The 27651-nt window shown below is 37.0% G+C and overlaps 1 protein-coding gene across 2 annotated transcripts in view; it reads right to left on the reverse strand.

Annotated features, from left to right (window-relative positions):
• LPP (LIM domain containing preferred translocation partner in lipoma) overlaps nt 1–27651 on the reverse strand; it is a 503236-nt gene that overhangs the window by 97978 nt on the left and 377607 nt on the right. For both annotated transcript variants that reach the window (XM_012642267.1, XM_012642274.1), the window contains exon 7: nt 12104–12273. In XM_012642267.1, coding sequence (XP_012497721.1) covers nt 12104–12273 — 170 coding nt within the window. The remainder of the gene's footprint in view (nt 1–12103; nt 12274–27651) is intronic.

Raw genomic sequence — 27651 nt, forward strand, 5'->3', positions numbered from 1 at the left:
TGGTTCTCTAGGCTTTGATTTTGTTAATTTGTAAAAAGGAATAACAACAGTTCCTACTTGTCTGTTGGGGGTGGAAAAAGAATGAATATGTGACATTAAAAGAAAGTAAGATTTACCGTGACACATGGGTACAGGCCTCTTCCTCTGTGAAGACTTTCTTGTAGAATTCTTCCTTTCCCCCCAAATACTCATAAACTCCCTTCCCTTCAGTTCTTTCCTCTGAGGCCCCAACATATTTTGTATTTTCCATTTTGTGGAAGAACCATTTGTATTTGTGGTATGCTAAACAAATAGAATTTATTTAGATTCTTTACCTAACCTAGAGTAAAATTATAAATATTCATTTTTTTAGAAATATATTTTAGAAGGTTCAGTTTTATTTTAACTAACATAGTCCATGAACTTTATCAATATAAGTTGCCTCAAGTATCTTTTAACATTAGGGAAGAGTCCATAAAGTAAAAATAACTTCTGTGGAAGATGCTTAATATCTTTTCAAAAATAGTGGATATATTTTCAAAAGGCATCACATATGTGTGTTTACGATTTTCAGGTTGCTTAAAGAATGACCAGTACCTCTATCCACTTGGCATCTTACTTCCCCATACTGCAAATGTGGGAGACTGAATTATTAAATGATCTAGAAGTTAAAAAATACAAATATTCTTTGAAGACCTACAATATACCAGGCCCTTGTCACTGCAAAGTGTTCTAAAGGAACACCTGCCTTGCTGTAAAGATGACGTCAGCCTCAGCTGGTACCCCCTTTCTCTACAGAGAGGTGAGCAAAAGAAGAGATCTAGGAAGTACACTTTATTTACTTACTAACTTATTTTAAGTAGGTTCTGGCTGTGGGAAGGAATTATCGTGTCTCATTCAAAGTCATCAGAACATCAGAGAACTTCCACTCAGACTCCCTGGCCACTGTCACGGGCGAGTCTGTGTGTCTGACCTTCAGCGCAGCAGCTCTTATGCTAATTCTACGGCTGGAAGCCAGACAGCTGGCTTCACTCTCACATCTTTCCCTTCAGTCTTTTATATTTACATTTCAGCAACGACTCTGCTCATAGGCTTCTAGAGCCAAGTTCTCATCCTTCCTTCTTATACACACCCAGGGTCTCAAGTCCAAGGTGCACCAAAGGGCAGGCAAAGGACATGTGAGCCAAAGACTGTGAGGAGACATTGGCATCTAGAGCGACACCAGGTCCCCCTCCAAGGCCCCATGACTGTCAAAGCAGCAGCAGCACTGTTGCGCTATTGTGATAAGCACTATGGAAAGACAAAAATGAATCACATGTGGCCTTTCACCCCTCTCTCTCACACACTCTTTAGGGGTCCATATCAGTAAAGGAGTCTGCCAAGGACCCCAGTGACTTTATACTACCAGCGTAGTAAGGTTAGATCCTATGAGGGAAATAAAAACAAAAACCTTGCATGTTCAGGAAAGGCTACATGCAAGTGGGGGAGTTTCAGGAAAGCTTTTTAAGGCTGGTTGATACAGATCTTTAAAGGATGGAGATAGGAAAAGGCACCAGGTAGACAACAGCATGGGCACAGAGAAACCACAGATACCAATGTCCAGGGGAAGAGTCCACTTTGGTCAAGCGTTGTGAGAAGAACGTGTAGGAGAGAGGATGGAAGATAAGACTGAAACAGTATTTGAGGCCACTTCTTGTATGGGCTGGGCTGGAAGTACAGACACATGGACCTCAAACTTGAATATGCATAAGAACCCACCCTCCCATTGCCCACCGCCCCAAAAGTCTTATGAAAGATGTAAAGTTCCTATTTCGTTGTGTAGAAATTCTGGGGAAGGGTCCAGAACTTTACTTATTTGATGAAGACTTGAGGGTGATTTCAAAGCAGATGACCTCTGACACATTTTGGGAAAACCAGTCTTCCAGGGTGTCATGACTTGCCATCCACCAGACTCCATGAGCTCTAATCAGCAGCATGCAGGTAACCTTCCAGAGACTGAAATGCTGACTTACAACTGCCCTTTGGTGAGTCAAGTTAGGCAAAATTCTCTGCAGATTTGGTATGTATGTATGTCCCCTGAGCTAGGCCTTGGTGTAGTTGTTACTACTCACAGCCCCACCTTGATTTTTGCTCAGTCCTGTCCTCTCTCAATAGGCGCTTAACCATATAACCATGTGAAGTAAGAAACAGTACTTTCATTCCAAATGTGCGGAAACTGAAGCTAAAAGAAATGGGGTGAATGCAGAATAGCAGCTGGTCAAGCTGGATGTGAACCAGGTCTGACTTTAAATTTTATATTCTTTCTTTAAAATTATTTGCTGCCTTGTACTAGGGCCCCCTAAGTGAAAGACTGAATATCTTTCCTACAATACTGAAACTTATTTTGAGGTATATTTTTAAGATTGATTTTATAGCATTCTTTCTCTGTCTCTCTTTTTCTCTCTCTCCCCGCTCTGCCCTAACCTTTTTTCTTCTAAGAGAAAATATAAGGTTATAGACATTTCTTGCCATTTCTTCCTTCTCAGGGTGCAGAGCAATTTAGAAGACCCTACTAACGTAGATCCCACGCTACAGCTGGGTAATTATCATTCCTTTATCCATTAAGAATTATAAGATAAATATGAAAGAAAACAAGGAATAGACTCCTTCCCTATTTTCTTTCCACCCTTTTATCTCTAAAGAAGGAAGTTTACTGAACCACTGCCAACAATTCACTCAGCCTAATGAAGTGTATAAGTAATGGGATTAAATAATCTTAAACCATTATTACAGTGGCCTGATGCTGACATTCATCCAAACTCTGGCATACATCTAGTGGTGAGTTCATGCTTGATTTAAAAATAAACAAACTAGGGCAGTGGGAAGGTTCTAGCATAAAGTTTCAGAGGTATTTAACCTGGAAATCTGAGACCCTTCATTCTGGTTAGGGCTGAAGCAGACACCGTCGTATTTCTATACTCCCTAACCAGAATCTACTGATTCCAGCATTTTCTAGGGATGTTTCTCTGAACCTGTAGCCACATTTGGTTTAAACCCCTCAAACCAATCCCAAAGAAAGCAGTTATTTGAAGGCATCAAGACTCATGTTTTCTAGTCTTGCCTCTGCCACGAATAAACCATATAACCCCTGGCAAATCAGCCAACTTTCTTGGGCTTTAGTTTTCTCAGCTACAAAATGATGTTACTAAATTTCTAAGGTTCCTTCTGGTCCTTAAAAGGCACTCTGATTTTATGACAACACCAGTTAATGTCGTTTGAGATCGAACTGGGAAAAAAAGGTTATGCTCACCTAGGCCTCTTTGCTGTTCTGAGCATCGACTTAGAGGTCTATACCTCACTTTCCTTACTAGTAAGTACCGCCTTGGAGCCTCAGGGATGTGGTGAGTAGAAATCAAGGTTAGCAAAAGGCTATCTGGGGGTGGGAGGAAGCTACATAAATACCATTAGCAAAGAACAGTATAGTAACTATTCATTCCCCCACGAAAATGTTGCTTTCCAAAGTATTTCCCCAAATCATTTTGTTCATTAGTTAATTACTCATGCAAAATTTTACAGCATTCCTCACTTTGATCACTTATACTTTTTAAAGTTTTACCTAGATATTTTATAATTTTTATTGCTTCTGTGTATGAATTTTTTTCCTGTTATATTTTCTAAACCTAAGATTATAATTTTTATTTTGTTAGCTTACTCAACTTTCATCATTCTAATATTTTAGAATTTTTTAAGTTTTCTAGAAGAATAATCATTTGTAAATATCTGTATATACTTAAAATTTTGAGTGGAAAAGTCTCAGAAAAATATAAATGACACAATGCCATTTATTTAAAATTAAGAAACACTATATGCAAACAGCACTATATGTTGTTTAGAGATATGTATTAAAAATATAAAGAAATGCATGGATATGATAAAAAACAAATTTAGAATAGCAGCTATCTCTGTATGGAAGTTTTGAGAATGTGATCAGGGAGGAGAACCTAAGGGATTTCAAATGAATTTTTAACGTTTTACTTCTTAAATTGGATAATGAGTACATGGACCTTTATCATTATGCTTAACATCTTTATATGTTAGAAATATGTTATAATTGAGATGTATATATTACTTAGAGCTTAAAGCTTGTGTTTTGTGTTATAGCCACTGTTTTTGTTTTTCAATAAGAATGTGTGATAAATTTTATTAAATTCACTTTTAAAGAAAAATATCTATGGAGATAACTAGTTTTTTAAAAAATTGGATATACCAATATAATGAATTATGTTAAAAGATTTCCAATATTGTCCTAACATTGCAAATGGAATAACTGGAATGTTTTATTATGTGGTATTCAATTGCTAATATTTCGTTTAGGATTTCTGCATTTGTGAAAGAGTTTTCTTCTTGGGGTAACTTAGGTCTGGTATTATTATTGGGATCACGCTGGCTTTATAAAATGATTTGGGAAGCTTCTCTTCTTTTGCTAGGCTCTGAAAGTTGAAGTAGCACAGGAATCACTTGCTCTTTGAAGATGTGAAAAATCCTATTAGTGAAATTTTCTGGGCGTTTCTCAAGTAGCAGTTTTGCATTTCCTCCATGTTTATGAGGCTATTCACATTTCTCTCACTTGTATTTTAGATTTGCACAGAAAATAGCCTCTCATAAAATGTTAAGTGTAATAATTTTAAAATGTCTTCTATACCTATGCTAAGAACTTCTTTTCCACTCCTAATTTTCTATAATTTCTTTAATTATCTTCATCACATGTTTATTCTATTGTTCTTTTCAAAAATTCATTTCCCGGACCTAGAAATTCTAGTATTTTTCAATTTATCAATAGCATTTTATTTGAATGAATTTCTTCTTCATTTAGGTTGTTTATCTTGTCCTTTTCTAGCTTTATAAGTTAATATATTTGCACTCTTTCCTGTTGCGCTTAATGATACCAGTATTACTTGGAATTCAACTTTGGCTACAACTCATTCTCATTTCTATGAAGTGTTATTATCGTCACTACTTTCTAACATTCTTTAACCTAAGAATGTGTTTATTTATTTATCTATTTATACATTTCTTGTTTTACTGCTCAACTATGTGTAACTCTGCCAGCCAAAATAGGAACTGTCCACAATTTCCTGTTAGACTTCACATGGTATGTGTTTTTCTAAATCTTCCATGGAGATTTAGGAAGAAGATAGAAACTCTTTGGTTGTATAGATCGGTGTTTATTTTTTATTAAATCAATCTTATTAGACATATTATTTAATTCCTTTTAGTGATTTGTCAAAGACCAAAAGAAATGTGTTACAGCTTTATAAAGGATATTGTTTTTGCCATTTTTATCTCATATTTCATCAGTATTTTTGTATTGTGCATTTCCATGTAATTATATTTAATGAAGACAGGCTCAGGGATGCTCTTCATTGAGAGCTGTGATGTTTATCAATACAATAATGTTCTTTGCCCTATTTGACAGTTTTGTTTTGAACTATACTCTGTCTTCTATTATTATTGTAGTTAGCAGGTTATTAACATTATTTTCTTTTGGTCTGAATTTACTATTACATCGTTGCCTACTTCCTTATTTTGAATCACTAGTTTTATTACTTCATTGCTTACTACCACTTTATTTGCTCTGGCTTTCTGGTACACTTCATGTGGATTAGTTTATTTGTCTGTTGGGATATTTATTTGAGTCACTTTTCAGAAATATATATATAGGTGATATATATTCTTTTTCAATGCCCATAGACTATTTAAAAGAGACTATTTTTTGTAGCATGCAGTTTGATACACTGTTGTATAACAAAAGCAAGTTACTAATTAGTATTTATGATATGATCCCGTTGTGTGTGTGTGTGTGTATGTGTGTGTATGTAACCACACATACATCTATATGCATATAGATACATCTGTATGATTACATTTATATACAGCTATCCATACCCATAGGTATATGTCAGTAGAAAAGGAGTGTGCAGTAAAAAGTGAACTGTTGTCATATTTAGATGAAAGAATTACATACCTTTTTTCTTCTATCTTCTAATTTTTCTCTAATGAACATATACTACTGAAAAACTTAGGTTTTCTAAAAGAAATACTACCATACGAAAGACTATATTAAGCTCAATATTTCTCTAAAATATCTAAAAATAAGGTGAAAGACACAGTCATAAAATTTGGGTTTGGGTTAACTTTCTTTTTGAAAACTTGACATTACGAAGAAATGGTAATAGAGGAAAAATTAATTAGAAAAAAGGAAACCTAGCAACAACAAATGAGATCCCCAGTGATTTCTCTTGGATGTGCAGAAAGAGCTGGAGTTGAAAAGCAAAGGCCAGGGTCAAGTCCTAAGTCCCAGCTCTGACACTCGTGCTCATGGCACTGAGCAAGCTGTCAGCTTCTCAGACTTTAACTTTGTAAAAGTTAAAGCTCTAAACAACTGTTAGTTGTTATTGTGAATATTTTAACTATAATTTTTTTTTTGCCTTATAATGTCTTTCCTTGAGGCATTTTGGGGAGAGCAACATGAAAAAGCTCAAGAAAAGACAGGGGCTTACAGTTTTTAATCTGTTAATTTCAGCATTTTAGGTTCTGTAATACTCGAAGGCATGATTCAGGTGGTTATCAATTAAAATCTTGGAACAAGAAAGCTATAATTACAGATGATTTTACATGTGGGTAGTGGGGATCTGTCAGGATCTTTATGTCTTTAAAAAGTTAAACATTAACTGCAGATTGGTAGCATGGACTCAGCAATAAAGTGCAAGTCAGAAAAACTGTGGTCTTTTGTTTTGTTATTTTCTTTGAAAACATCAAAATGGGACTAATAATCTTCCCCACTGACTATTTCAGGGAGCTCTAACAGGTATGATAACTGTAATAACAGATTCTCGGTAGCACTGTAAAATGTAAGGGGCTGTATGAACAGAAGAGATAACTATTCCTAGTAGGTGGCATGGCTAACCTTTCAAGAGGGTGTTTTACAAATTTTTCTTTTTCTTGAACCATTTTTTTCTCCTTCCTGGGAAAGTTCTGGTGAAATGATGATAAAACATCAAGAAGAAGTAAGTGTGTGTGTGTGTATGTGTGTGTGTGTGTATTGTGACAGAGAAGGAGAGCCAAGAGGAAAGGACAAACACCCCTTGGAGATGAAAGAAGCAATTAAGAAAAGAGACTTGGTTCCTTTTCCAACACCTACATCAAGCACTGGCCATAAGTGCTTTATAAAACATTTTATTAAGAGGATTGAGTATATAAAAGGACAGCTCTCCTGCAGAGGTACAAAAACTTGCCTTTTAATGCAGGCTGAAAAGTTAGAATGTCTTAACTGTAGCCATTTAGTGACATAAAGGAGCAAAAGGCTGCTAGTGTGTTGGCCACTAATGCGCCAAGTTCAGGTACCTTAAAATGTTTAGTCTCCCGTGGAGTTGGCCTCCTATTTCCAGAGGCCCTTTAATCACTTGGATTTCAACACTAATAAAAATGTCTGTACCAACTTCTACTGTTGGAGAGTTAGGAGTTGGATTCTATCCACTCTGAGTAAGAGCCCTGGTTTAGGGGAGGATCCTTGGCTGCCATTTCGTAAACAGACTTTTGCTGAGAATTTCTGATGCGCTGTGTCCCTAGACCCAGGATCTTTGGCAATGCTAGGAAGAAAACAGCAATTCTTTTGCTAAATCTATGAATAAGCCTGTCTCATTAAGGGCAGAAGGACACATAAGCAGGATGCATTTTTCTGCCCTTCATACTCATACTGACATAAAAATCTTCTTAAGCAAAGCACCAACCTCTTCTTCTCGTATTATGTACTCACATTCCTTCTATGACATCTATTTATTTTGGTATTTCCATGGCAACTACAGTCAGGAAATTGCCCCAAATTTAGAGGGTTTCTATATTGTATCGTATTATGCTAAGGGAGAAAAGCAATGATAAAAATGCTATTAATTAGATTAAGCTCTTCATATTAGTAAATAATTTCATAATATACAAAACATCACACTTATTCATTCCTTATCTTTGAAGACAGGGAAGAAATTAAGCTCTCTCTCTAATAAATTAGAACATCGGTACTTAGCAGCTAAATGACTTACCCAAGGTGACACCAGGAGATTTAGGATTAGAAAAAATATCACTTTACTTTCCAATGAAGTTTTAGTGATCTTAACTTTAATCTGTTCATTTATTCAAATCTATAAGAATAATCAAAACTAAGCTTTTAAAAGATATATCAGCAAAGTAGAAAACCATCTTGTTGATTTTGCCAATAATTATACAAACTTAAAATAACTATGACATAATGTACTTCTTAAATTGGTTTAAAATGAAGATAAATAAAGCTCTCCCATAGGGGATAGGTTACAGTTTAACATATGGTTTCATTATTGCTGATGGTTCTACAAATGAGAAAAATCTTTCTCAAGTAATCTAACAAGGTAAAGCAAAAGTTCTCCAAATTACCTTAAACTTGACTTGGTAACATAAATCCATGAATTTATGCTAAAAATGTAATTCAAAATAAAAAAAAAATACTCGGCTTTCTAAAGGCAGGTTATTTACAATACTAAAAGATTAGAAAATACCCAATGCCTTTTGAGTGGGCAAATGGTTTTAAAATGAAGTATGCAAACACAACGTAAAACTAAACACCTAAAAATCTAAACATGAAGATTATCAACAATGGAAAACTATATACATATTTACATTAGGTTGAAAAATAAAAAATATAAAACAAATGTAAAATAATTAAAGAGAATTACAATGCTATTCTGAATCAAACTTGTTCAATCATAGCTACTAACATACAAGGATTAGAATTTGAGAGACCATAGGAAAATTTTAGTAACTATTGAACCAAAGCTGCAGACATTATGAGTACATTTACCCTCAAAATTATGTAAATATTTAACTTAAATAGGATCTTAAGTTTATTAACAACTAATTTAGGCAGAATTAAATTTAATTTATATTAGACTGATCTCAGTCCTTGACTCAGTATCAAACATGGGTGGTCCTTGCACATAAATACTTAACTCAATATTCAGATTCCATCAATGGGAAAAAAAAAAGATACACTAACTGATGGCCAAGGGCTAAGTTTTCTCTGCTACGTATGGAATGTCTTCTAGATAGCCGTTTCCAAAAATGTGACATAGAGCAATTTTGCTGGACCACATAGAAAGTGCCTTTGGTTCTAAGAAAGACATACTCCGTTCTAGAGTTATCCTTCATACATCTTAAAAACAAAGTCATTTTATTTTATTCTCCCAGTTTTCCCACCCTATATGTATTTCTACTGTGGAGCTTATTGGACTTATGAAAGTTCAGAAGAAATTAAAGTGCTAATATATCCACCTGAGAGCTTGAGGGCTGTGCTGAACTCTGGAATCAGTACTGAACAAGGGTCTTTGAGTAAAGCTTAATTAAATCCTGATAAGAATTAAATTATATTTTAGAGTCATCACGGATATATCTCATTAAAGAAAAGTCTTGACTAAAGGTTCTTATGAGGGAAAGAAGTGAAAAAGGACAGTAAGAATTTCCATTATCTGAATTCATCCAGCTCTTTCAAGTATGTGATTAAGTATCTTCCAGCTAGTTTTCCTCGTCCTAAGCATAGTATAGTAACAGGAAACCAAAGCAGAATGGGCTGGCATCCTAAAGAATCACAAAGATCCCACGCTTGGAATGGAGACTGAAACTTGAGCCCACACACTGTAGAAACCCATTATTTAGTCAGATTAGACTTTCTTCAGTCTTATTACACATTAGGGAAAGCAAGCAAACACTTAAAAATGGGAGAGGGGTACGTCTGAGAGGTTACCATAATTCCTAAAGCCCAGTGAATTTCACTGCCCATGTGTAAGGTTCTCATATTCAAAAATATTAAATAGGTCCAGAAATCTTATTAAAGTTAATCCCAGAATAACATTTACTACACTACTGTTTCTTCAGCAAGGCCAAGTGCACTTTACAAAGGTTGCCTCATTTCTTTTTCATGAGCCTTTGGGGGACATACTACAATCAGCCCCATTATATAGATGAAGAAACTGAGGCTTAGAAAGATCAAGTAACTTTCCAAAGGAGACAAAACATTAAGTGGTAGAACCAAATTCAAACTCATGTTCTTCCCACCCTATTATATTGTTTCCCAATATTGTCTATATTGTTTCTAGCTGGTAGGGAATAAAAAGGATAACTGAAGAAGGCTGCCAGGGGAGCATCACTAAAGTAGCAAGAATTGACAATGTAGTCAAAAAAGGGATGAGAAATAGAAACAAGAGCTATAAAAAGCACAGCAGTCTGTGTTACTTAGTGTTAATGTAAGGACAAACAGCCTTAGGTACCTCTACAGACTCTGCTAACATCACTGTCCTATAGCTGATAGCAGCAAATAATTTCGTAGTGGTGGTCCTAAGCCATTGTGAGTGAATGTCCTTATAGTCTGTTTAAAAAGATAGGGGGTTATGTAATGCCTTTCTTTTTTCAATAAAGATTTCAAATGGTGATATTTGAAATATTCTTTTTTTTTTTTGAGACAGGATCATGCTCTGTTGCCTAGGCTGGAGTGCAGTGGCATGATCATAGCTCACTGCAACCTCAAATTCCTGGGCTCAAGTGATCCTCCTGCTTGCCAAGCAGCTGAACTATAGGCATGTGCCACCATGCCTGGCTTATTTTTTTTATTTTTCGTAGAGACAGGGTCTTGCTATATTGCCCAGGCTAGGTGAAATATTCTTATTGTCCTAAAGACGTAAGCTTTCATTTACTAGACTTTCCCTTATATATAAATGCTCATTCCAGATCAAAAGAACATTACTGTGTTTGTCTTTATGTTTTGGAAAAACTAAAACCATGTGATATTTGCAAAGAATATGGGATTAGGGGTATGAATAACTGGCTGATGATAGAGCACACAAAGTTACTTTCCCCCTCTCTACATCTCTGTATTCTCACTACGAAAGAAGTTAGGCAAATAATCTTAAGATTTTTTTCCCAGCTCAAATTATATGGCTTTATAATGATGCTACATGTGTTTAAGTTGCCTTTAGGAAGAAAATGAAACAAAATTGAACCTAGGAGATGCAAAACTATATTTAATCCTACAAACTCTTAATCTCGAAGAACTTTCAGATCTGTGCCACAGACCCCAGGGATAAAATGAATTAGAGCTGTCATGTTATGGGAAAATATCAACCAGGCCAGAAACTTCTTCAATAAACTCCAACCCTGGGAATCTGCAAAGCTATGTATAACTCTCAATATCTTGTACCCAAGCCTTCGTTTATGTAGAAATTCCTGGGTACTGACAGTGAGACTCTTTTCTGGGTTTGCAAGAAAGTGCTACTTTTTCCACTAACATCTGTTAAACAAAGAGATTAAAATCATGCAGAAGGATACTAAAAAATTTACATTAGATTAAAAAGTTGGTGTTAATTTGTCAAATTGCACTATGAGAGAATAGCTTAATATGTAGATTAAGTAGCCTTAATAAAGCTAAGATAATGTGACTTATTTTTTAGTCACTCAGCTATGTCATTAAAATATAGTCATTGTGTTCTTTAGTAAAAGAAAAGAATTATTAGCTCAGTCAGCATTACTATTCATTTCTCTTTAAGATGCTCTACGATAAAGGGTTTCTCTGCACCATTGAAAACCTGCTGGATAAGAGAGGTAAGCAACATTCTGGGTAAATAAAAGGCGATTCAAAGGGTCCAGCAGTTTGGAGGAACACTGACATGTCTGGAGATCCTACAAAGTTTCCCTGAAAATACCGGGACTTGAAATGCAGGGTGCGATCTAATATATGAGGTGTGACTCAGCTACTTGGAAGTCTGATGCTCCAGGGAAGAACACACTAGGTTGTACTTACATGCTTGAAAGCCACAGGCTGATGATCTTCCCAGCTAACTGAATGGCAGTCCCAGCCCCAGTGTATTTTTCTGGCCTCATATGAATGGGGATATATGGAGAAAAAATTACAATATGCTAATTTACACACACACACACACAGACACACACACACACACACATTTTAAAGTCTCAGGAGAAAAAAAGATTTGACATTTTTATCTGGAGTGATTGGCATTCAGCCAAAGCAGACATCTTTGCAAAGCACCTGAGGAACAAATCTGGAACTTACAATGTAGCAGGGCTCACAGTAGGCTTTCTTTTCCACAGCATAGAAGGGCTGCCCGCGGAGCTTGTTGTTGCAGATGATGCAGGTAAAACAATCCACGTGGAAGACCTGATCCATGGCAGTGCATCCTGTACCTTCCCCAACTACATTCTCTCCACAGCGAGCACAGCGGCCTGAAAGAACAAATGGATTGACTGTTAAGAACAAACCAAGGAGGACTTCAGTCCTTCCAAGGAAGACAGTGTAGAGGAGACAGCAGATTCATAATGTTAGCAGCAGCAACAGAACCACCACCACTGCCCTCCCTACCACTAGCAAGATCACCAGTACAGACTTCCCTATATCCTCCATGTGACCAGCACAGTGGGGATTTTACATGAATAATTTGAGGACACTGGCTCTCTCAGCCTAAGGTCTTACAGAAAGTAACAAACAACAGAACCCAGGTCCCTCGAATCTCACATGCAAGTATAAAAAGAACGTGATTTAGGATGCATGGCGTGGAAGGCACAATCTATGAAACAGTCCATAATCTTCTTTGAGATTCTATGCATCCAGTTATGATGTGAGGGAACTGGGTCCAAACTCAAACTTGAATTCCTTTTACAAAAGCCTTGGTTGTAAGATCTCTGCAGCCAGCCCCCAGTGACAGGCAGATCCCAAGGCAGTCCCTTTTGTGTTGTGACTGCTTGGATTACTAAAAAGTTCTCTCTCGTATTCAGCCATGATGCTTCCTCACTTGATCCAATAGTTCTGTTCTGTTTTGTGGGGCCTCATGAGACAAATCTCATTTCTTGGATCGACACATTTTAAGGTAACAAAATTCAGTTAGCATTGCCTCCAAGTCTGTTCCTAGTTTGGACATTCCTAAATCCTGCAATGGTTCCATATGCTTAGGGTTTTGAGTCAATGACCCTCGTTGTCATTGTTCATACAGTGTTTTGCAAAGCTCCAGCATCCTTAAATTGATTAATGGGGCATTTGGCCCACTTATGGACCGCAGATTGAAATTTTTAAAAACTCAATTAAGTTTTAAATTATAACAATAAAATATAATTTAAGACAAACACATCAGTGAGAGGTGTTAACGCTGGCTGCAATCTGTATCTCTATCTGGCTCTATCGTGGCAATCTTGAGCCAGAGGTCAGGTCCACATCTAGTTTCCTTTCTTATTCTTTGTTTCTACTCAATTAAAAAAATCCTAACAAATAATTTTAGGACACTAAGGATGTCAGCAAGAATCTGCAGGCTTTGACAGATAAGTTATAGCAAACCTAGTATATCACATATGTCAGGCATTTTTCTAGGGCCTTTATATATATTAACTCATTTCATATTCACAACAATCCATGTATAGGTACTGTTATTATTCCTATTTTACAAATGAGGAAACTGAGTCAGAAAAATGGTTAAATAACTTAAAAATGGTTAAGAGAATAGATGCCCAAGCAGTGTAGCTTTGCATCTATGCTCTTAACCACTATGCTATATTGGCTATTCCTGGTTGTGTGCATCAGGATTAGCACAGATCTGACATTCGGCAGCATTATGGAGAGATTTCTCATTGAAGACTGCTTTCAGCGCTCATCACATTGGATCGACAGCCATTTCACACTCAAAAATGGAGGGCTAAATATTACAACTTGAGAGAAAAAAGACAAATATATTTCTAATTCTCTCTGGTTACATTTGGCCCTGGAAAGTATTTCTTTATATTCTGTTGCAGGATTTGAATATATCTTTTAAATATGACCCAAAGTATACAACATAAAAAATACGAAGTGCTGAAAATAGTTAAACTCTTAGAAACTGGGCTGTCTCCACTATAGTTGATATTATTATGAAGTCTTGATACCATATTGTTAAAATTTGATAAAAAATTTTGTAGAATATTTAGAGTAAACTTTGTGGCTGGTCTTACAAACTTTTATTGAGGAATTAGTTTGTACCTGTTTTTATTATAAGATAAAAGATGTCTTTAAAAAATTTTGGACTTTTCATGCCTATAGTAACAAAATTATTTCATATGGCACTATTTTTGTGATTATTCTGAAAAAACCAAAATAACAAAAAAAGACTGTGCTAGGTTTGAAAATAATGCTACACTTCTGAGATCTTTATGCCACCTTTTGACAGTATTTCATTACAGAAAACATTAGGGATTAGAGGCAAGTGGATCACCAATCTATATTGGATTCCTGTGAAAACTATAATTTTACATTTCAAATTTGTTAAATTCAGGTCAACAAAATTATTTTTCTGTATTATTATTTCCTTTTCCAGATGTCATGCAAACTCATGAAATAGGGTACCAGGGACTACGAGAGATATTGACCACACTTTGCAAAAAAATAGCTCTGGCCAAATGCTACCAACTACTGGTCATGGTGGTCTATTAAGCAGCTAAAGGTAGCAATTTTGATCCATATCACAGTTGCCTAAAACGTAATATGTGGAATCCAAGAGCCTAAACCTACATGGTTTATGGAGAGTTTGATAGCTACCCATGAGGATCTGGGAGCAAATTTCCATCACTCATTTAGAGGGAAAGGTCAGAGAAGAACCCTAAAGGTCATGATGAAAAGATAAGCTTTGACATTTTGAATCTATACAACAGACATTCCAAGTATCTACTCTTTGCCCAGGACTATATTTTGCTTCTGTGTGATATACAGAAATGGATTTGACGTCAGTGTCTTTTACAGTCATTCCAAGACTATATACATTCAAAAGTCACGTGACAAATCGTGCAACATGTCTTTGAAGAAAGTGCTATGGAAATGTGGAAGGAAAATCACATCTGAAGAGGCTCAGGAAAGGTTTTGTGGAGAAAGAGGCATTCGAGACTGACCTTAAACCATGGAATTCTGACAGGTGAAGATGGAAGCAAGAAAAGACCCTCTAGTTTTTCCAGAGTGCCTGTGGCTTATTGCATCCAAAACACTACAGTGGCTTGGTGACGGCACAACAAGGTTTTGTCTTCTCAGCTATGAAAACAGATGGACTGTATTCATAAGGAGCAATCTTCTCCTTTATGTTTTGGAGAATATTCTTCCAGAGTGGGTCAGCCTAATACGCTGGACCTAGACAGGACCAGCTCTGCTGCATCCCATATTCTTCCTATTCTTGGGATAAACTGGGACACCAGCCTTGAGGGCAGCCAGTCTGACATCTTTAAAATCACAAGCACAGAAAAAGAGCGAAGAACAAAAAATAAAAATAGCCCTACACATCAGCAGGACAGAAAAGGTGCCCGAATGTTCCCTTCACACATTAACAAAAATTTACAAACTATGCCTTTTAGGGAGGCATTCAGAATGGAAAGAAAGTTACTCAAGCATAGTGTATCTTTGCCTCCAGAGAAACTTACACTATGCATTGTTACAAGCACACCACAATCGTAATGCCCATGTTTTAGACAAGTATATGAGTATTTTTAAACAAGAAAAACCAGGGGAATGGTACCAAACTTCGAGGCATCAGAGCATGAAGGAAACAGTTGATCCAGGGCCAGCAAGAAGCTGGGGCTCAGAACAGGGCTGGTGTGAGGAACTTGTTGACAACCCTTAGGACAGTAAATCAGAAGAGCCAATGACAGAGGACTGGAAAGCCTATGGGGAATTAGTCAGTGACTTAGGACTACTAAACCCATTCACACAAAAAAAGCTTGTTTATATATTATTACTTCATATATATATATATATATATATATATATATATACACATATAGCTTTACATTGGCAGTGGAGCAAGCTATGGAGTCTTCTTACCCTTTAACTCTTCTCTCCCATCTCCAGCAACCTCAGCAATGTCTCAGAAACACCTAGTTTCCACCACACGCCTACCACCTAAATGAGGTTTTGTTATCTTTCACAGGCCATTGCAATGGCTTCCTGATTGTTTTGATATCTCTAATTTACTTCCTCTTACAAACAGAAAGGCTTTACAACAGTTTTGGTAAGTGAGCTAAGTCTGAAAGGTTAGAATTTGAACAAGTCATTTTTAGGAATGGCATGGCTGGAGTGTGGCATTCCCGGCAAATCAACAGGTTGAACAAGGGAGGTAGAAAAGTGGAATGTGGGTTTTCATATTTATTTTCTGTGTTAGGTATGTAAATTTATTTCCCTCATAATGCAAAAATACACTTTTTATTTTAAAATGTTTTTTTCCATGATCACTATATGATTAATACAATAGGCCACAGACCCTCTTTTGCAAATGCTGCTTGTTTTTGAGGTGGGACCAAAAATGTCCATAGCCATTTTGAGAGCTGATGCCATGGTGACTGGAGAAGACATATTTCTAAACTTGCACATTCCTCAACATCAAAAGTAAAGTAGCAAATTTATGCATATATCAAGTCTTCATGTCCTCCTGGCTACTTGGCTTATAATGGAAATTTTAGGCATAAGCAAAATAATGTATTTTTATATACTATAATGAATTAAAGCTCTATATGTCTATTATATGATATATCAGTTTTCTCAATAAGCACCTTGTTCAATATATTCTGAAAAAAGTCCTGTTCTAAAAGTTGAATCAATAACATTATATATGGGTAGTGAAATGATGGTAAAGTATTCCTAGAAACAAAGCCTGCTCTAATTTATGCTACATATGGCCACTAGAGTTATTTTCCTGAAGCACAGTCTCCATTAAGATGATTCAAAAATTATCTTCCACTGAAGGCACAAAAAGATAATAGAACAAGTTTGCATCTTGTATGTGACAGGCCCATGTGACATTCCCTGAAGGTTCTGGGATAATGGCATTTTCCAATCACTAAAGCTTTTACTTCATGGGACCCTGTAGCATTAATGCCTGTAATAATAGACAACCTCTTTCTTCAACCGCTTATGTTCTAGGTCAGTGATTTTCAACCTTCCCTGTATATTGCAGTCATTTGGGGAACTTAAAAAAAAATACTGATCCCTGCATCCCAGCTCCAGAGATTCTGATTTCATTGGTCTGAGGTGGGATGTCACAGGAGTGAAATTTTAAAAGCCCTCCAGGTGATTCTATTGTTAAAGTTCAGCCACACTACCAGGGGGTACCTATTTCTGTACTGCCTGTCAGAATAAAAGCTCACAGGTACTACCTAAACAGGCTTCATTTGCATGCAAAACAATTTGGGGACAGACTGGCTCAACCATGAGTTACCTGAAAGAAAGAAATTTCTATAGCACTATAATATATGCTGCTTTTCACCAATCTCCCTAATGCTATCTTTATATTTTAGTTTAAAAAGTTTTCGATGGCTTTCTATTCATCGAAAACATGCATGAACGGAATCAGCTAAATCTTCTCATAAAATATTTTGGTACCATTGAGCCAGAGAAAGTAGTTCACTTAAACTAATTGGAAGCACTCCAATAGAACCAGCTTATTTTGTGCTGTCAGTGAATTTATCATATGGCACTGCTGTGTGGCCTTAGACAATGCAGATTCCACAGTGGATGTCAACTGACAGCCATTTATGGTGAGCTGTCACATATCACATCACACATCGAACTGAGTTTTCACTATTTTCTTGGGCTCTGTTCTTTAAATAATGTAGCACTAACCAGTCTCCTGTGGTGAGTGCCATTTAGCTCTGTGAATACCGGTATCCTACTCATATTTTAAAAGCTGGAATGTAGGATGCATACAATCCAGTCACTCTGCCTGTATACATATCACTCTAGTGTACAATTTCACCATGTTATTGCTTAGATACTCCTCACAGAGATGCTTGCAGATTCAGTGGGTACATTGGTGGGAGGGGAAAGGCAGCTGTGGATAGCTGTTTCCCTCTCTTTTTCTTTTCCCTCTACACACACACATACACACACTCACACACATACTCACACATACAACAGGAAGAGGAGCAACGACTGCCACAGCACTAGGACCAGTGACAGACATAAAACACTTTCAGAGACAGTCAAATTAAGAAACACATTAGTCCAAAAACAGAAGTTAAGCTAAGGTAAAACACACAAAACATGCACACATACACACAAAGCAAAACCCCAAAGTTGTCAGGAAGAGACGTTCAGGAATAGGTGGACAAAAGCTTAGGCAACAAAACAGATGAGATGAAGTGAAGGCTGATGATCTCCTGATAAAGGGAAGTTAGTATGAAGTCTAACCACGATATGATTCATTTATAGATAGACATTTGCTTAGGTTAGACCTTCAGGTGAGGAGTAAGTTGGCAGGGGGAGTCCCACATAAGTTTGCAACAGCAAGCATGTTTCACTAATTAACTATATGCATTGTGAAGGAGCTTAATGAAAAATAGGAAACTATTGTGTATTTTTCTCTGTGCCAAGCACTGACCTAAGCACTTCACATACATTCTCTTACTTGGACATATCAACCCCTATCTATTATTCTTATTTTGTAGCTATGAAACCCAAGGTTAAGCCACCCAGCCAAGGTCTCAAAGGCAGAATGCAGTGGGGCTAAGACCGGAACCAAGTCTGACTTCTAAACCCCATATTCTTAATCAGCACGTGTTATTCTATGAATATTATTCACTCATAACTCTGATGTTATCTGCATTGCTTAGGAGTAGGGCCCATTCCCACTCAGGGAGAGAAGAGGCCGGGACGGCATCACTTCTCCAACCCCCCAAGTGTCAGGAGATTTTAGTGAAAGTCTTGCCACAGGTAGGGAGATCAGAATAGGTGAGGGGCTTTCACAGCGGACCTTGAGTTTTGACTCTTAAACTCTGGCTTCCCATCAGGATTTTCTTTTTTAAACACTGATACCCAAGCCCTAATCTCCAGAGATTGATTTCTTTGGCCAGGGCCTTGAAATAACGATTTTAGAGGTTCTCCAGGTGATTCTAAACGCAGTGGATTTTAGAACCTCTGCTATACAAAGGATTGTGCACTTACATGTTCTACAAAGAGTAGTTTGTCCTGGAGTATTAGAAGGTAGTGACGGCTAGTGCCTAATCTCCCAGGAGCTACATCGTAGGAAACTACAACTTCAATACTGGGCGACAGAGGCATTGAGTTGGGCACCGTTTACCCTGCTCCCAACTGTCACTTAAACGAATAACATACAGTCATGACACAAACTTTCTGACAACTTCCATCCTAAGGAAAAGCAGCAAAAACAAATAAAAAAAATCAAAAACAAAACAAAAATACCACCATCACCACCACCACCACTAAACAAAACAAAAAAACATTACTTTGTAGCGCTGGATATAATACATAGTACCCTTTAAACAAAGTTATATATAACAACGTGTAAACTAAATAAGAATTGTAATACCTGCCTTTGTTATAGCTATGGGCAGCACTGATAAATATCCTAAATTTTCTGAGCTTTTTCTCAGAAAACAAGCAGCTGAGTAGATGATCTCACTAGATAGAAGGTCTTAGTTATCTATCCAGCCATTAGAGCTGCACTTATTTTCTATTCTGTGCCAAGCACTGCGGTTGCCTTTCCTAAGCCTCTGTAAGGAGATGATAATAACTGCCTTAACTACCTGGCCATCAAGTTCAGTGGAAGGTAACATCTAGAAAGTGCCCAGCATGAGCCCTGCTTCTTTCTCCCACCACCTACAGGAGGTATAGGACAAATTCAAAAGGAATTTGCTCATAACAACTAGAACCAGAAACAAGTATTCTTTGGACTACATTCTCAAGATGATAGTCATCACATGGAAAATAGAGGTAGCTGCATCTCTGAGGCAGTTATATAAGATTTATGTTTATTGATATTTTATTAATAGAATTTAATGCTAAAAATTTCAATCCTAACCTCACAAAAATTTGGAGACCCCAGAGTGATGATACTAGTCAGTATTTATTCTGCACTTATTATGTGCCAGGTATTGTTTCAAGTATTTAAATGTATTATCTCATGTAATCCTCCCAACAACCCTGTGATGTAGGGTCTGTCATTATCTCCATCACAGTTGACAAAAGGTGGCATAGAGAGAGTAAGTACTTTGCCTGCAGCCACAGAGTTAAACATTAACACGGGAACTGAGGCTTAGGCAGTCTGGCTTTACAACCTACCCACCTAGCCAGTCCTCCAACTGGCTTATTACTTTAAAAATCCAAAATTTCTACAAACATGTGGCCTGGCAGGAAGCTTGTAAAAATCTTAGAACATCCGTGACGAGAACGTCGGTATGTCTTTTGGCCAAAGCAAGATTTCTCTTCAAGTTGATTTCTACACGTGGACATTTTCATATTCTCACTCTTAATTTTCAATCTATTATTTTATATTTAAAATTCATTTCATGATTGATCTGTTAAAAGAAAAATCAGTATTTACTAGTACTGTTACAACAGCTATTGCAGCAACTATTTTTGACTTATGGTTTGAATCTGCTCCAAGGCATCTCTCATGGGAATTTGTACTTCCCTCAGCTCCACTCAAAGGTTAAATTTGCCCAGGTACTTTTGGCTTTCATGGCAGGAAATCTCCAAATTTATTCTGGTTATTTGAGAGCAAACCTAATAACCTAATAGTGAGGTAACATAGAAGGGTGTTTCTAAAGCTATTGTATTTCAGCACCCAGCAATAGCATAATCTTCCCCCTATGATGTCAATAAGCATCCCTTATATTTATATGGTGTTTTATCTTATTTATCAATGCATTTGATCCCTCAATAATCTTTGAAGGCAATGAAGCAAGGGTTATAATCATCTTCATTTTAACAATGAAAAAACTGAAACTTGAAAAGGTTTAATGGCCTATAGAACCAGTTAAGAGTTCAATGTGTGATATAAGATCATCTAAACTTATATCAACCCAACAAACAGAGCTCGGGCAAAAGCCTATGTTCCCTATGAAGTGGAATCCACGTACAGAACATGTAATAATCATATTGACACAAAACATGAATGGGGGCCACAGTTTGCAGGTGGAGAACTATGACTCATTTTGTACAGGGCATTAGGTTTTCTAAAATGTCCCTCTTACCTTCCTGTTTCACAAAAGAATAAAACAGGAAATCAGAGTGTTAACTAAACAGATTATCTGAATAACAGTTTATATATATTAACTATAAATATATATATTTAAAATTTTATGCAAAGGAACCAGTATTTCACTTGCTATTTTCTCCAATGATCATATTAGACAAGATGTTTGCTGTGTTTTGAATGTGTCCCTTCCAAAATTCAGGGGTAGCCAATATGATACTAACAGGGGTGAGACCTTCAAGAGGTGATTAGGCATGAGGGCTTCTCCCTCACGAATGGAATTAAGGCTTATAAAAGAGGCTTTGTGCAGCATTCTGATAGCTTGCCCTTCTGTCTTCTGCCATGTGAAGATGCGGCACGAGGCACCACCCTGGAAGCAGACAGCAGACCTTACCAGACAACCGAACCTGCTGATGGGTTGATCTTGGACTTCCCAGCATCCAGAAATGTGAGAAAATAATTTTTTCCTTTATAAATAACTCCGTCTCAGGTATTCTGTAGTAACAGCACAGAACAGACTAAGATAATATGTGACTCCCGAAAGATTTCTACCTTATAGTACCTGTCTCCGTGGAGGATACAAATTTAGAATAGAAACCAAAAAGAAAAAAATGAAAATTATAATATAACTAACATCACTTTTTCCAAATTTCTGACATATGAACATTGAAAATAATCCTGCAAGTTCACATAGAACTTCATAATTTCTATATCCTCATTTGAATCTTATAATCACTAAAAGCTCTGTAAGACTATTACCCTCTTTTAACAGATGAGTTAACATATGGATAATAACCTTGTGCATGGCTTGAGAACTAGGCAGCAGAGCTGCATTCAAGCCCAGTCTAGTGACCTTTAGGCTGGACCATATTATTAATACCTGCACACACAGCACTGAACCTAGACGTGGGCGATATTCTCACCTGACACTATTGCCTTAGGACACCAATTAGTCTTACTTGGGCTTTTGTTTCTCCATTTAGTGCCAAAATGCCCATAATATATTGTTAAAATGATTTAAAGAGTCCTAAGATGTACACAAAATATACAAAGCATCTAGCCCAGACTCCTTATTTCCAGATTTAAAAACACAGACTAAGGGAGAGACAGTGCCTTGATAAGATCTGGTAGCAAGCCATCATCAGAGATGAGACTTGAATCCAGGCCTTTGGGCTCTCAGTATAGTACTCTTTTGAGCTGCACCAAACTATCTCCCAGGTGTCCTACCTTAAGTATTAGTTTCTTCCCACTAGTAGGCGCTGTTGCCTGAGCATGAGGAATTTCTCCCTCCACATGATGGTAAAATTTCATTGTAAATTGGAGTATTGTGTTGGACCTGCAAGGCTACAAGATGACTCCTGCATGATTCCGGAACAAGGTTAACTCCATTACCATTGGAACTATTTCTCTCTGCAACACTGGTTGAACATCTGTGTACTCTCAAAATCAAAAGAATGGCAGCAGGAGGTGAGGTAGTGGGTCTTGCAAAGGTGCATGGGGGCCAAATAAGACAAAGCTCTGGTCCCTGTTTGATCACAGTTGATATAAACTGATTGTTTTATACACTGGCGTTATTTGTAACAGTCATTTGAGGGAAAGTTTTCAGTCTCTTTTTCTTTTTTTTTAAGAATACAAACTACTCAAGTGGGATATGTGGTAAATCCATGGATAGAAAAATTGGATTTTTTGTGTGTGTGTTTTTTTTTTTTTTAGAGGCAGAGTTTCACTCTGTTGCTCCAGGTAGTGTGCAGTGACATCATCATAGCTCATTGCAACCTCCAACTCTTGGGCTAAAGCAATCCTCTTGACTCAGCTTCCTAAGTAGCTGGGACTACAGGGATGTGCCATCATGCCTGGCTAATTTTTTCTATCTATGTATCTATCTATTTGGTAGAGATGGGGTCTCACTCTTGCTCAGGATGGTCTTGAACTCCTGAGCTCAAGCCATTCTCCCTACTTGGCCTCCCAGAGTGCTAAGATTATAGTGTGAGCCACCACACCTGGCCAAGAGTTGGGTTTTGATTCTAACTGTACCATGTATATGATTTGTGACTTGGGCAAGTTACTTCATTCATTTGAGCCATAGGTAGAGCAAAAATATCAGCCCTAGGTACCTCAAAATATTACTGGGAGGAGGTATACATATACATATACATATAAATATATATGTATCAATAAAGTGTAGGGAATTCCTATAAGATGTATTGCTGTAAAACAAACTTTCTTATGAATATTGATATAAATCACATGCACAATAGAATGTACTTATATGTCTGAGGCTTCTATCGACAGATCATATTCTAAGGCATTTCTGTGCAAAATCTACATGGTGGAATGAAAGATTGATGTGAGTAGATTGGTTTTTAATATATTCGTGCCTTACAAATACTGGCAATGCTGTATATATTCTCAGTAGAGTGGGCAGACGGATGCCATGAATACTTGACACATAATGTGACATCAGAGCTCAGAGACCCATGGGCATTAAGTCTCACAACTTCAGGCCATCTCCATTCTTGCATCTCTGTAAAATCCTCACTGCTAAACTGCAGTCTGCATCTAATTCCATCTCTAGCCCTTGCATAGCAACACTGAGCTCTCCGAGTGCTGAGGTGACGTCTAGGGAACAGTTATTAATACACATATGTATGTACACAGTATGTGAAAATATGCAAGATTGAAAGCAATTAGTGCATTACTTTTAGGTAATACTTCTCACTGCGACTGTGCTCCTGGAAAAACTCCTCTTTCTCTACACAGGCTTGCACAGTCATCTGCTATCACTTTCCAGAATGTTTGGGATAAAAATGGTGTCAATTTTAAGGAAACACACTTCTCAATTTTCTTTGTTAACATCTGAATAAAACATGAGAATGTTCCTACTTTTCTCCTCTCTTCTTTCATTCAGAGAATAAGTCCCTTCACAATCCTGCTTTGTGTGTGAGAGAAAATAAATAGTCACCCTTCTTTGCCACCTTCCGATTAGCAGAATCACTGGTTTTTAAAGTAGAAAAGTTTAAATTCCATTCCACTAAAATCCACTAGCCTGCATAACTTCTGAGTTGAGGAGCAATGCTGTATAATAAGAACATAGCAAGAAATCACATTTCTACCCTCCAAAAGGTAGAAATGTGAGATCATCAGAGCAGCGGAAGAAAGGCACAGAGAGCTCTACAGGAAGGGTTTGGTTGGGATTGAAGGTGTACTTTCTGGATCACATGAGAGTTTGGAAAAATGGAACACTGCCTAGGAAGCCATGTGCCTGGGCTAACCACATTTTCTCTCTGTTTCTCCCTCCCATAACATGAATACACTGAATCAAGTGTTTTTCTAAGGACCTTCTCAGTCTTCAGTTTTGCATCCAACATAAAATTTTTAAGATGAACACACAAGCTAAATTTAGATTAAGGCTGACTTAGCATAAAGAAAATCTACTCAATGGTGACCTGGGGGCAGACTTTCAAGACCCCAAATTTGTTGAAACACAATAAAGTTATGAGAAAACCGGACAAGTGGAAATGTTCTATTTATGCCAGTGGAGTATTTCTGGGTGATTCCTCTTGTACTAACATAGTTTCCATATTTAGATTATCATATTCAGTAAACACATTTAATTTTTACAAGATGACTGACTAATACTCAAGTTTCCAATAACTAGTGAGATAAGTCAAGAGCTCTCCCTTACTAAAATTTACAGGGAGCTCCCAGAAACCATGTAAATCCACAGAAACTGCATTAAAACACATAAGTTCAGTAATGGGCTCTTGCATCAGCTACTGCTATGTGCTTTTATTTGAAGTTCTGTCTTGGGCAAGATATACCACACAGGGGGAGTGCAAAGTTGAAGGTCTTTAGCAAAAATTTGGACCGTAAACACGAGCTTGGCATTATCAGCATTCTGTTAAGTTCAAAGAAGAGATAGTTACAACAAATACAGATTGCTTTATTTCTGAAACAAAACTTTGCACATATTTGTGGCCATACTACTAATTAACCTGTAGATTGTTCCTTTCATCTACATACTTTGTTTTCCTCCCCCCTGTTACAACATGTTGGGGTTATTTTTTCCATCTGGAATATAAGCAAAATGTTCTCTTATAGGCACTAGAGAGAGAATGGCACACGTGATTAAGGGACTGGAGAGATTGCCTTGTACAGAAAAACTAAAGGAACTATATATGTACACATAATGAGGCTGAAGTATGACTACAGAGTGCTGTGATGGTGGTCTGCAAACACTGAGCAATAATTTAGCTTGGTGCACGTGGTACCACTGGGAGTGATGGTGTACTCTAAAGAAAAGGGAAGATCTTTATTAAAGAAAAAAATTTAAATGTTTAAGATGCTATCCATTCCATGTAACCAAAACATTGGTACCCTGTAATATTCTGAAATTAAAAAAAAGATGCTGTCCATGTAATATAGCTAAATGGGAACATGAATGGTAGTTGGAAGAGCAATGGAATCAAGAGTCAGAAGACATGGGTTGGCCATACCATATATGGCTGTGTAACCTCGGAAAGGTCACTTAACCACCATGGGCCTCAGTTTCCTCTTTTGTAAATTTAAGTGTGAACCAGAATTAGAGACTTTCAAAGTATGCTCCAAAGAACCCTAAGAATCTTGAGGATCCTGCTCTCCTGGTCGGGAATAGGAAGAAGGATGAAGGGGACGAATGACTGCCTAGAGCCCTTCTATCCTGTTTCATCTCTATATCATCAGCTTTATTCTGAGGAATTCATCAACTTATTTAATAAAAAAATTTATATAAGAAATTTACTGACTTAAGAAGTTTACAAAAGGTATTAGAGATCAATTTTATGTCTATTCCTGTTCTAAAGACTCCTTACAAGGCAGAAGATTCATTAAAGTTACGCTTTTACAAAACGTTTACTGAGTACCTACTCATGTGCCAACATAGCAGATAGATCACTAAGACAGATGTGCTCATTACCCTCATGGACTCATATTCTAAATGCAACTTTTAATATAGGATTGCACAAATGAAGAGGAATAACTTAAGTAACTTCCTGTAAGACTGGAAATAGTTAATTCAATTTAACATTTATTGAGCAGCTACTACTAATCTTTAAGACTCATGATAGATAAACATTTAAAATAAACAGATATTGTGACACCTGATATCTGCCTTCCCTAGAACACATGGACACATATAATTACAACATAACATAATGAAGGCTATTAAAGAGCCATATGGAAATACCATAAGAGTCATATAAGAAAGCAATTCATTTTTTCTAGAGACGGGCTCAGATTGTGAGAGGAAGGCTAATCAAATAAAACTTTGGAAGAGAGACAGTCAAATCATACTATGAAAGCTAAGTAGAACATTTAAGGGAAGTACAGAAAAATGTGTGTGTGTGTGTGTGTGTGTGTGTGTGTGTGTGTGTTTGTATGCGTTTATGAGGAGCTTTGGTAGCTGCAAGTAAAATATTAAACTCACCAAGATTTTTGAACATGTTTGGCATTGTCCAATTTCTATTAGTATGTGGATGCCCCTCACAGCCTAAGAAGGCATCAAACTATAAGGAGACAGAAGACACACACCAAAACCAAAGACTGACCAGACCAGATTTCAAAGAGAAATCTAGGCTTCAGTGATCTATGAACCAAAATGAAGGTAAACGAGGATAAAGCTTCTGCACAGCTAAGGAAATAGTCATTAGAGCAAATAGACAACCCACAGAACGGAAGAAAATATTTGCATGCTATACCTCTGATAAAGGGCTGATAACTAGAATCTATAAAAAGCTCAAACAAATCAGCAAGAAAATATCAAACAACCCACTGAAAAGTGGGCAAAAGACATGAACAGAAACTTTTCAAAAGAAGATAGATTATTGGCCAACAAACATGAAAAAATGCTCAACACCTCTAATCATCAGGTGAAATGCAAATCAAAACCACAATGAGATACCACCTCAGTGAGAATGGCTTTTTATCAACAAGTCCCAAAACAACAAATGATAGGGGGGAAACTGGCTTCTTATCATTTTCCTATTTTGTGATTAGTTTTCTTTCTGTTCTCCTTCTGAATGTTTTCCTCTTCACCACTGCCAAGGGCTTCCTAATATTTGGAGATGTTCAAGCAGAGTGGTTGGGAATTCTGTAGCTGGGATATCAGCTTCAGGGGAAGGTGAAATACAATGCCTTTCTAGCTCTGAAATTCCATGATAAGTCACTCCTACATGTATACTTTCTTGGTTGGTTGATTGATCATAGAGATATAGTTGAGACTTAATGTGCCCTTCATATAGTAACAGACTCCTTGGATTAATCTCTCAATTTTATCTCTAACACACACGGAAAGGAGCTTGTGGCTTGCCTGGTGTTCTGGGCTACTCTGCTACTCTTGAGTATGTCTGCATGTTTTTACCTTGCAGGCCTAAGGAATCACTTCCTCTGGACGGACACACCTGACCTCAGCACAATGTGAAGTGGAACATGGCCTCAATTCCATTTCAAATGTTCCCTCACCTGTGTGCCTCCTGCTATATCTGCTACCAGAGCCAGCTGAATTTGGTCCCAAACCTGCTGATGTCATTTTAACTCATTATTGTAATCGTACTAGTTAATCAATTATTATGTAAAT

The sequence above is a fragment of the Propithecus coquereli genome, unplaced genomic scaffold (assembly GCF_000956105.1).
Source record: "Propithecus coquereli isolate 6110/MARCELLA unplaced genomic scaffold, Pcoq_1.0 Scaffold10, whole genome shotgun sequence".
Lineage (NCBI taxonomy): Eukaryota > Metazoa > Chordata > Mammalia > Primates > Indriidae > Propithecus > Propithecus coquereli.